The sequence below is a fragment of the Macaca fascicularis genome, chromosome 6 (genome assembly GCF_037993035.2).
Source record: "Macaca fascicularis isolate 582-1 chromosome 6, T2T-MFA8v1.1".
NCBI classification, from domain to species: domain Eukaryota; kingdom Metazoa; phylum Chordata; class Mammalia; order Primates; family Cercopithecidae; genus Macaca; species Macaca fascicularis.
The window spans coordinates 139122172-139134606 of NC_088380.1; the positions used below are offsets into that span (position 1 = coordinate 139122172).

At 37.1% G+C, this 12435-nt stretch overlaps 1 protein-coding gene across 10 annotated transcripts in view; it reads left to right on the forward strand.

Moving 5' to 3' along the window:
• RAD50 (RAD50 double strand break repair protein) overlaps window positions 1-12435 on the forward strand; it is an 88427-nt gene that overhangs the window by 44914 nt on the left and 31078 nt on the right. For 9 of the 10 annotated variants that reach the window (XM_073994194.1, XM_073994197.1, XM_073994193.1 and 6 more), the window contains 6 exons: window positions 2765-2954; window positions 3359-3485; window positions 4242-4435; window positions 8038-8148; window positions 8542-8634; window positions 8709-8822. In XM_073994194.1, coding sequence (XP_073850295.1) covers window positions 2765-2954; window positions 3359-3485; window positions 4242-4435; window positions 8038-8148; window positions 8542-8634; window positions 8709-8822 — 829 coding nt within the window. Of the gene's footprint in view, window positions 1-2764; window positions 2955-3358; window positions 3486-4241; window positions 4436-8037; window positions 8149-8541; window positions 8635-8708; window positions 8823-12435 lie in introns of those variants that run through there. The other variant, XR_012414057.1, reaches the window with a different exon arrangement.

Genomic DNA, 12435 nt, shown 5'->3' on the forward strand with positions numbered 1-12435 from the left:
TTTGTATAGTACTGACTCAGATTCATTTATTATAGCACCTCATTTGAATACAAACTCAATTGGTATTTCCCCCCCATTTCTCCCACAGGTGTTTTTCAGTACCATATCTCTGTGGGCCTTTTTACACACAATCCCCTTAGAAAAGGAATGCTGTCCAAAAATAGGTGAATTGAGTTTCTGAGAAAACAAAAATCCAAAGAGTAAATTTCAAATATCTGTCTATAAAAAATGATAGGCAAGGTAATGGATATGCTAAATTACCTTTAATCATTGTACATTGTGTACATAGAACATCACATTGTACCCCATAAATGTTTACAATTAAGATTTATCGAAAATATTTTTTAAAACCTTGTGAACCATGAGAAAAATTAACTCTTGAATATAAAAAATAAAATGTCATAAAAATGAAAAACAAACCCAGAGAACCCTAATAGATCTCTCTAGTGCATTCTTCAGGGAAGCTTCTCTGCTTTTTCTTAGAACACTTCTTTTGAGACAGAGTTTCACTCTTATTGCCCAGGCTGGAGTGCAGTGGCACAAATCTCGGCTCACTTGAACTCCGCCTCCTGGGTTTAAGCAGTTCTTTAGCCTCAGCTTCCCGAGTAGCTGGGATTATAGGCACCCTTCACCACACCCTGCTAATTTTTTGTATTTTTAGTAGAGATGAGGTTTCACCATGTTGGCCAGGCTGGTCTTGAACTCCTGACCTCAGGTGATCCCACCAGCCTCAGCCTCCCAAAGTGCTGGTATTACAGGCATGAGCCACCACACCCAGCCAGAACACTTCTTTTAACATCTTAGGTAATCATCAAAAAAGAGTGCACCAAAACCTGGACCATACTGATGAAAGATTTTGTGTGTGTGTATGAAAATGTAAAAATAGGGTTAAAACTGTATGTATACCTATAGTTCTTCACAGAGATGTCCCCAGTTTAATAAATGCTTGGCAATCATTATTAGGCTATCATAGCTATGTTACTTTTTAGATATTGGGCACATAATTTAAGGCCAACTACTGATCTGTGACAACAGTGTTCAAGAGGTAACATTGGCATGGAATTATTCATAATCTCCATGCCTTCATATTTGTTATACTCATATGGAATAATAATACCTCCTATTTCTGTGGTATAAAAAACTATAGGTCTGACATGCACATGTGTTTACTGCGGCACTACTCACAATAGCAAAGACTTGGAACCAACGCAAATGCCCATCAGTGATAGACTGGATAAAGAAAATGTGGCACATATACACCATGGAGTAACTATGCAGCCATATAAAAGGATGAGTTCATGTCCTTTGCAGGGACATGGATGAAGCTGGAAACCATCATTCTCAGCAAACTAACACAGGAGAGCAGAAAACCAAACACCACATATTCTTACTCATAAGTGGGAGCTGAACAATGAGAGCACATGGACACAGGGAGGGGAACATCACACACTGGGGCCTGTCAGCTGGTGGGGGACTAGGGGAAGGATAGCATTAGGAGAAATACCTAATGTAGATGATGGGTTGATAGGTGCAGCAAACCACCATAGCACGTGTATACCTATGTAACAAACCTGTACCCCAGAACTTAAAGCATAAAAAGTAAATAAATTAAAAATTAAAAAATAAAAAAAAAACTATAAGTCTGTTGCCACAGGTCAGGTTGGCATTTCTTGATCATAGTTTGCATTTTTAAAAAATCATTAAGTAGTAGCCACTTGAGTTTCTGGTTATTCTTTTAGTTTATAATAAGACTCCCATTAGAGACCAGTTTAATTTATCATACTGCTTTGTCATACTAATTCCATATAATTTTAAATAAGAATTTGGAATATTTCTGAAGTAAATTTTTTTAAAAGATTAAATTTGTGTTATTGTTTCAGAGGCATCAGCAAAAATAGTTGTCAGTACCTGCCATGGAGGCAGTAGTTCATTAGCTAGAGTAATGAGTACCAGTAAAATCGGTTGACATTTTGTACCTTAAACCCATGTAGCATTTGACTTAATGGCTGGTTTCCTTCCTTTTATTCCTGTAATTTAAAAAGTTATTTTGAAATAATTTTAGGTTTACAGAAAAATTATAAAAATAATACAAATTATTCACATATATCCCTCACCCAGCTTCTCCTGATATTAACTATTTATGTACTCTGTTATAATACAGTTATCAAAACCAGGATTAACATTGGTATAATGCTACTAACTAAATTACAGACTACATCGAATTTAGCAGTTTTTCCATCAATGCCTTTTGTGTTTCAGGGTTCCGTGCAGGATCCCACATAGCATCTAGTTGTTATTTCTCCTTAGGCTCCTGCAGTCTATAACAGTCTGTCTTTATCTTTCATGACCTTAACACTTTTGGTGAATATGACCAGTTCATTAGTAGACTATTTCTCAGTTTGACAAACACCACAGTAATAATTATTGCAAGGAAGATCTGTCAGTGGATACTAAAATCAGTAGGCAGAAAGTTGAGGAGAAGCAAGATATTTACGTAGTCTCAACATTTCTCTCCTAAGATACTTATTAATTACAAAGACCAAAACAGTAACTTTACAGTGGAGAAACCTGGCCGACACCACCTAAGCCAAGTGAATAAAGATTAACATCATCAGTAATAAGACATATTGATATCATGATTCTCTACCCACTGATAGGATACCCCAATGTCACTTCTGTGGTATTCTTCCTAAAAATACACAAAACCTCAGTCTAACTGTGAGAAACATCAGATACTTTATTTTTAATTGTGTTTTCTATTTAGGCAAAGCATAATTGATTTGAAGGAGAAGGAAATACCAGAATTAAGAAACAAATTGCAGAATGTCAATAGAGACATACAGCGCCTAAAGAATGACATAGAAGAACAAGAAACACTCTTGGGTACAATAATGCCTGAAGAAGAAAGTGCTAAAGTGTGCCTGACAGATGTTACAATTATGGAGAGGTTCCAGGTAAGTTTATTGTAGTTTAAGGCAGAATAAAACTTGCTCCATGGTAGCTTGAATTTGAAGTGTGAGAGTTAAAAATAGCAGCTAGTATTCAGGTACAGGTTGTGTTTAGAATTCCCCATCCTGAATTTCAGATGCCCTCAGGGAGCAACTGCTTAGTTTACATCCCTGGGTTTAAATTTTTTAATTCATAAATTTAAAAATTAAGACAGTTGTTTGTTTTTCATTTTTAGTCAGCTTCCTTTTGTTTACATCATTTCACTTTTATACTGTTACACTTTGCTAAAATTGTATCTGGAAATGGTTTATAAGTTTAGATTTAAAAAATGATAATAGCAATTAATTTTTAAAGATTTTGAATAATGCAGTAAGTTTATTAAAGGAAATAATTTTGTTATATTCTTAAGATGGAACTTAAAGATGTTGAAAGAAAAATTGCACAACAAGCAGCTAAGCTACAAGGAATAGACTTAGATCGAACTGTCCAACAAGTCAACCAGGAGAAACAAGAGAAACAGCACAAGTTAGACACAGGTAATACAGTCTGTGTCCTTCTGTACCCATAGAGACTTCAACATTGCCAGCACATGCCTTTTATACTCAATTTTATACCTGTTACATAGACAAGGAAGTTCCTTCCAGTCCACAGTATATTCGCTCTTTTTTTCTGAAAAGCATCACTTCTCTTTGTTCTCTTACTTTGCACAACAGATTTTGAATAGTAGGAGAGTGTCAAATAAGCTGTATTCTTTTTCTTTTTTTTTTTTAAGATGGAATTTTGCTCTTGTTGCCTAGGCTGGAGTGCAGTGGTGCAATCTCAGCTCACTGCAACCTCCGCCTCCCAGGTTCAAGTGATTCTCCTGCCTCACCCTCCTGAGTAGCTGGGATTACAGGCACTCGTCACCACGCCCAGCTAATTTTTGTATTTTTTAGTAGAGGCGGGGTTTCACTGTGTTTGTCAGGCTGGTCTCAAACTCCTGACCTCGGGATTCACCCGCCTCGGCCTCCCAAAGTGCTGGGATTACAAGCATGAGCCAGTGCGCCTGGCCATGAGCTATATTCTTTCTCAGTCATACCTGCCCTGTGAGCTTTCCCTGTGAGTGGTCAGCAGGGGACATCAAGCTGATTTGGGAGCTAGCAGGGTTCTCATTATATGTTTGTTGCAGTGGGTGGGGCCCACAGAAACTCAGCATTTGTGGATTCCATAGACTAATAAAAATGGGAAGAATTATACAAATGGTATTTTCTATACCCTTACATTAATTACTGTGTTAATATGTTCTTGTGTAGTTTCTAGTAAGATTGAATTGAATCGTAAGCTTATACAGGACCAGCAGGAACAGATTCAACATCTAAAAAGTATAACAAATGAGCTAAAATCTGAGAAACTTCAGATATCCACTAATTTGCAACGTCGTCAGCAACTGGAGGAGCAGACTGTGGAATTATCCACTGAAGTTCAGTCTTTGTACAGAGAGATAAAGGTAAGAATATCCATACATGTTTTTTGTGAAATTATTTTAATTTTATTTTTATTTTTTGAGACAGTCTCACCCTGTTGCCCAGGCTGGAGTGCAGTAGTACAATCTCGGCTCACTGCAAGCTCCATCTCCTGGGTTCAAGCGATTCTCCTGCCTCAGCCTCCCGAGTAGCTGGAATTACAGGCGTGCACCACCACGCCCAGCTAATTTTTGTATTTAGTAGAGACGGGGTTGTGCCATTGGACAGGCTGGTCTCAAACTCCTGAACTCATTGATCTGCCTACCTTGGCCTCCCGAAGTGTTGGGATTACAGGCGTGAGCCACTATGCCCCACCCTATTCTTCTTTTTTAGAGACAGAGTCTTCCTCTGTCTCCCAAGCTGGAATGCAGTGGTGCAGTCACAGCTCACTCACTGCAGCCTTGACCTCCTGAGCTCAGGCAATCGTCTTGCCTCAGCCTCTCAAGTAGATGGGACTACAGGCACAACCCACCACGCCTGGCTAATTTTTAAAATTTTTGTAGAGACAGGGTCTCACTATGTTGTTCAGGCTGGTCTCAAACTCTGCCTCAAGCAATGCAGCTTTGGCCTCCCAAAATTACAGGCATACATCACCTCAGTCCACGTTTCTTTAATATGAAATGCTCCTTATTAGTGTAATGGCCAGAACTCTCAGCACCTCATTGCACTTATTCTAAAATTGACCACATAATTGGAAGTAAAACACTCTCAGCAAATGCAAAAGAACAGAAGTCATAACAGTCTCTCAGTGCAATCAAATTAGAACTCAGGATTAAGAAACTCACTCAAAACCGTACAACTACATGGAAACTGAACAACCTGCTCCCGAATGACTGCCAGTTAAAATAACGAAATGAAGGCAGAAATAAAGATGTTGTTTGAAACCAATGAAAACAAAGATACAACATACCAGAATCTCTGAGACACATTGAAAGCAGTATGTAGAGGGAAATTCATAGCACTAAATGCCCACAAGAGAAAGCAGGAAAGAGCTAAATTCGACACCCTAACATCACAATTAAAAGTACTAGAGAAACAAGAACAAACAAATTCAAAAGCTAGCAGAAGACAAGAAATAACTAAGATCAGAGCAGAACCGAAGGAGATAGAGACACAAAAAAACCTTCAAAAAAATCAATCCAGGAACTGGGTTTTTAAAAAGATCAACAAAATAGACCACTAGCCAGACTAATAAAGAAGAAAAGAGAAGAATCAAATAGATGCAGTAAGAAATGATAAAGGGGATATCACCACCAATCCCACAGAAAATACAGACTACCGTCAGAGAATACTATAAACACCTCCACGCAAATAAACTAGAAAATCTAGAAGAAATGGATAAATTCCTGGATATATCCACCCTCCCGAGTCTAACCCAGGAAGAAGTCAAATCCCTGAATGGACCAATAACAAGTTCTGAAATTGAGGCACTAATAGCCTGCCAACCAAAAAAGTCCAGGACCAGAGAGATTCACAGCCGAATTCTACCAGAGGTACAAAGAGGAGCCAGTACCATTCTTTCTGAAACTATTCCAAACAATAGAAAAAGAGGAAATCCTCCCTAACTCATTTTATAAGGCCAGCATCATCCTGATACCAAACCCTGGCAGACACACAACAAAAGAAGAAAATTTCAGGCCAGTATCCCTGATGTGCATCAATGCAAAAATCCTCAATAAAATACTGGCAAACTGAATCCAGCAGCACGTCAAAAAGCTTATCCACCAGGATCAAGTCGGCTTCATTCCTGGGATGCAAGGCTGGTTCAACATATGCAAATCAGTAAATGTAATCCATCACATGAACAGAACCAAAGACAAAAACCACATGATTATCTCAATAGATGGAGAAAAGACCTTCGATAAAATTCAACACCCCTTCATGCTAAAAGCTCTCAATAAACTATGTATCGATGGAACATATTTCAAAATAATAAGCTATTTATGACAAACCCACAGCCAATATCATACTGAATGGGCAAAAACTGGAAGCATTCCCTTTGAAAACCAGCTGTTATGAGGATCAAATGAAAATGGTATAATCATTCTTTGTGTGGTTCCTAAGTGATAGAACTTGTACTAGTAAGTAAAGATTTCTGGAAGAAGGAGTTTGCCATAATAAGGAAGAACTGGCTGCCTGGTTAAGCAGCAAATGTTATTGGAGGTGGTCAGGTGGTGGTTGGTTAACTCTGTATAAGGATTCCTGCTTGTACAGGAGGTTTGTCTTATCTGCAGATCCTTTATCTATAGCAGACACTCTCAGTCATAGCACTCTTTCCATTTGATTCCAGATGTGGTTTCAGAATCCTTACCAGTACAGTGAGCAGGCACTCAGTTGCCACTGGAATCCTTTTGACATCCCTTATATAGATTAATCACATCTAAGACTCAACCAGTTATAAACAGTTTTAGAAACAGTCTTACCTAGGTTTATATAATTATGGGTACTCATTCAATAAGCACTAAGTATATTACTGAATAATTACTGTAAATTTTTATTTCTTAAATAATTTTGGATTACAAAATATCAGGTTCAGAATATGATATTAAAATAATACTACTTGCATTTGTATAATTTTTTTACTGTTTATAAAGCACTTTGACATTGAACCATTCAGTGCCTCAGCAACCCTATTTAGATGACGAAATCTCTTTATAGAAAAAGGAATTGAGATTTACAAATGTCTCACGAGTGCCTAAGTTTATGCAGCTGATAGGAAGCAGAGTTGATTTTCTGATAGATCTTCTGACACTGAAGGCATTTGACTTCCTAACACACCATACCACTTCCCAGTATGATAAAATAGACATATATTGAAGTAATTACTAAATAATTGTATCTACCTCTATAGATTCACTCAATACTTCAGAATCTTAAAGAGCTTGGGGACCATTGTTTTGAACTGTGGTTATCATATAACTATGTTGCAGATTTAGTGTTACAAGGCTAAATAATGGGGACTTCTATTTAGTAAAATAGTTTATTATTTGAAAGCCCCGTTCCTTCCAGAATAGATGTGGACACACCAACATTAGTTTAACAGTATGCTTTTATTACCATAAAATATCTGCATAGCCTTAGCAGGCTAAGCTTAAGAACAGAAGTGTTTTTACCATGGTATTTTCATCTGTAAAAGAAAAGTCTGGACTGAATGAGCTTTCCTATTCTTTGATCATGCAGCAGTGACAGGGGTACCTATAAAATCATGAAAACTCATGCTTGAAGCCACACGCTAATATAATTGGGAGCACATGGCCTAGATTAAGAATCAAATTAGTGGTTGATGCAGTATAGTATGCATAGTGGTTAAGAGAGTGATCTCTGGAGCTGGACTGGGTTAAAATCTTGGCTGATTCATTTATTGGCTGTTGTGACCCTGGACAAGTCATTCTCTGTGTCTGTTTGCTCATGTGAAATATAGGACTGAAAATGATGGTACTGTCCTCATAGGGTCATTGAAAGGAGCAAATGCATTGACATTTAGAGCCTGGCACATAGAAAGTGCTTTTATTAAGGCTGTGAAGTCTGACACCTAAAGTAAGATAATGGAATATTATATAATACTTTATCTTTTTTATATTTTTAGGATGCTAAAGAGCAGGTAAGCCCTTTGGAAACAACGTTGGAAAAGTTCCAGCAAGAAAAAGAAGAAATAATCAACAAAAAAAATACAAGCAACAAAATAGCACAGGATAAAGTAAGATTTCATTTATATATTTACTTATCAAATACCTGTATTAAACTTACGTTCATAGCACCATGTTGGACACTGTTATTCCACATGAAATTAAATAGCATAAGATAAATAGTATTTTCAGATTCATGGTATAATTTTGACATTAGAAATTCTTGTTAGAACAAGGATTAGAGGTAAATTATTTTGCTGCTTGATCTAAAATAGAAGTTAAGGATTAAGATTAATTAATCCATTCCTATAGGTGAGAAAGGGACTTGTCTGAGATCATAAAATTCAGTAGTGGTGGAAACTGGAACCCAAGGTTCATAACTTCTCAGCCAGTGTTTTACTGTGTTCTCCTGTTATGTGCCCTTAAGTACAACCAGTGTAAATTTAATGAATATTTTTCTACAGCTGAATGATATTAAAGAGAAGGTTAAAAATATTCATGGTTATATGAAAGACATTGAGAATTATATTCAAGATGGGAAAGACGACTATAAGAAGGTAATTTAAAACTTAAAATTATTTATTTGATTGTGTTTTTATTTCATGTGCTTAAAGAATTTTCTTTTTTGTAGCAAAAAGAAACTGAACTTAATAAAGTAATAGCTCAACTAAGTGAATGCGAGAAACACAAAGAAAAGATAAATGAAGATATGAGAATCATGAGACAAGATATTGATACACAGAAGGTAGGTCTGTTTTGCTTATGGTGTCACTTACACCTATGACATTCTTTGCTATAGTTTTATTTTCAATAGAAGATCCACTGAATAGAAATGCAAAAAGTAAAGAGGCCAAGCTTAAGCTTGGTGGCTCACACCTGTAATCCCAGCACTTTGGGAGGCCAAGGTGGGTGGATCACTTGAGGCTGGAAGTTCACTGGCCAACACAGTGAAACTCTGTCTCTACTAAAAATACAAAAATTAGCCGGCCGTGGTGGCGCACACCTGTAGTCCCAGCTACTTGGGAAGCTGAGGTATGAGAATCACCTGAACCTGGGAGGCGCAGTGAGCTGTGATCACGCCGCTGCACTCTAGCCTGAGCGACAGAGTGAGACTCTGTCTCAAAAAAGAAATACAAAAAGTAAAGAAAAATAATTCCAATAACATTCTTATTTCATTTATTTGTTATTTTTATTTTCAGTAAAAGACTCGTAGTTAAAGTTTGAATATAAAGGCTTAAAACTAAAAGTGTTCCTCCCCTTCTTCTGATTCTCAATCTCACTTCTACATGTCATTAACTGTTACACTTATTTGTTTTTAAAGAAGTTTTATTCATATACCAGCAGATAGATAGGTAGATACATTTAGGGGTGTGTGTGTGTGTGTGTATATATATATATATTTAAATTTACCTTTATGGATGGGGTCATGTCATATTATTCTGTACCTTTTTTCACTTAATTTGATTTTACATATCAACTCACAGATATATCACATTCTTTTGAATGATCATTTAATGATTTTAATGATCAGTTTCTTTTTGCTACAAAAAAGAAAATTCTTTAAGCACAATAAATAAAAACACAATCAAATGTGTTTTATGTTTAATGATTTAATGATTATAGTCCATTTTGTGCATATACCAGAACTTACTCAGATTGATTTCATTTCCTTATCATAAACTGTGTGACAGTGAATATCTTTAACATATATCTGTATCTTTTCTTATTCTAACATATCTTTATGTAGCATAAATTCACAAAAGTGGGATTAAGGTTTAATAATCTTGAACGTTATCTGTAAGGAAAATATATATTAGGTCATTTTCCAGTTGATCCCTTTATCATTTATTTTCTCTATTAACGAAATTAATTTCTATCGTATAATCAAAATCATTTCAAAAAGCCATCATCACATGCTTTATGCAAGCATGGTAGTTAATGCCTTTAAAAACTATACCATTTCTCTGTTCTTACTGTTTTAAACAAAATTTACTATTTGAATGCCTTAACCACTCGGTTATAAGTCATTGCTAAAAATCATTTGGAAGATTAGTTACATTAGTTTTCTGCTGGGTCTCTTTCTGTAGCACCAAGAATTTCAAATATATGAAATATCAGTCAAAGGGAAATCAAATCTCTGCCTGGCCTAATACATATTGAATAATGTGTACATTTATGATGCATATATAACAAAATATCTCTAGCTTTTATGTAGTTGCCTATATAAAAATCACAGTCTATAAATTCGCAGCAGCTCTCTGTATACATATACGAAATTGTTAAGATTAATAATCTATGAACCTTTTAAGGTGATAGTCTAAATTTAGTGGATCTGATGGTATTAGTTTATTTTGTAACCTTCCTTGTTCCAGAAATTGTTTACTTAGTTATATACAATAGAGCAAAGATAAGTGTATTTCAGATTAATGGGAAAACAAGGCAGTGTAGAAATTAGGGCAAGAAAGTAATGAAACCAGGAGAGAAGTGTATAAAACGTTTGCATGAAGTCTGATGTGCTTGCTAAAGATTCTAGTAGTCAAATGAAGAGAGGAGGCCGGGCGCAGTGACTCACGCCTGTAATCCCAACACTTTGGGAGGCCAGGGTGGGTGGATCACCTGAGGTCAGGAATTCAAGACCAGCCTGGCCAACATGGTAAAGCCCCATCTCTACTGAAAATACAAAAATTAACCAGGTGTGGCGACACGCACCTGTAATCCCAGCTACTCAGGAGGCTGAGGCAGGAGAATCACTTGAACCTCAGAAGCAGAGGTTGCAAGTGAGCCAAGATCACGCCATTGCACTTCAGCCTGGGTGACAAGAGTGAAACTCTGTCTCAAAAGAAAAAAAAAAAAAAAAAGGCCAGGCGCACGGTGGCTCACGCCTGTAATCCCAGCACTTTGGGAGGCCGAGGCAGGCGGATCACGAGGTCAGGAGATCGAGACCATCCTGGCTAACACAGTGAAACCCCGTCTCTACTAAAAAATACAAAAAATTAGCCAGGCATGGTGGTGGGCGCCTGTAGTCCCAGCTACTCAGGAGCCTGAGTCAGGAGAAGCGTGAACCTGGGAGGCAGAGCTTGCAGTGAGCCAAGATTGTGCCACTGCACTCCAGCCTGGGTGACAGAACCAGACTCCGTATTTAAAAAAAAAAGAAGAGAGGAAGTCACAATTAGTCAAGATTCACATTGTGTCAGTGCTAAAAGGAGACCAGTTTCCTGTACTGACTACTGACTATTCATAGAAAGGAAGACATGTATAGTCTTCAACAGACTTCATAGGGCTTATAAAAAAGAAAAAAATACAGTGTATTTCAGCATCATTATTCCTTGATATGAGGTTCTATAGAAGGTGGTATGATTGAAGCCTGAAATAAATGTTAGTGTTTAGAAAGCAAAGGTTCTTAGCTAGGGGCACCTGTAAATCGTCTGAGTTTTTCCACTTCTAGGTATAGAACTAAGAAAATTGAAGACATATGTTCCCACAACAACTTGTACAAGAATGCTCGTAGCAGCATTATTTGTAATAGTCAAAATATGGACACACCCAAATGACCATCAACTAATGAGCAGATAAACAAAATATGGTATATCCATATAATGGAATATTATTCAGCCATAAAAAGGATACATGCTATAACATGCATGAACCCTTAAGACATGCTAAGCAAAAGAAGCTAGTCACAAAAGGCTGCATAATGTATGATTCCACTTATAATAAATGTACAGATTAGGTAAATCCATTGACAGACAGCAGATTAATGTTTTCAGGGGCTAGAGGTGAGGAAGGAATAGAGTGACTGCTATTGAATATGAGATTTCCTTTTGGGGTGATCAAATGCTCTGGAATTGGATAGTGGTGATGGTTGTATAACCACCTAAATAAACTAAAACTGCTAAATTGTACACATTTAAATAGTGAATTTTGTGGAATATTAATTACATCTCAGTTTTTTTAAATCACTTAGGTTATTAAAAATACATGTGTTGGCCAGGTGCAGTGGCTCATGCCTGTAATCCCAGCACTTTGGGAGGCCGAGGCAGGCAGATTGCTTGAGCCTGGGAGTTCCAGACTATCCTGGCAATATGGCGAAACCCCATCTCTACAAAAAATTAGCCAGGTGTGATGGTGCGCACCTGTAGTCCCAACTACTCCGGAGGCTGAAGTCGGGGGATTGCTTGAGCTGGGGAGTTCAAGGCTGCAGTGAACTCTTATTGTTCCACTGTACTCCAGCCTGGGCAACAGAGCAAGACCCTGTCTAAAAAAAAAGTCTATGTCTCCAATCCACAACAGTAAATCAGAATCTTGGGGGTTTCGGCAGAGATATGTGTGTTTTGTTGAAATTCCTTAGAGCTTCTGAT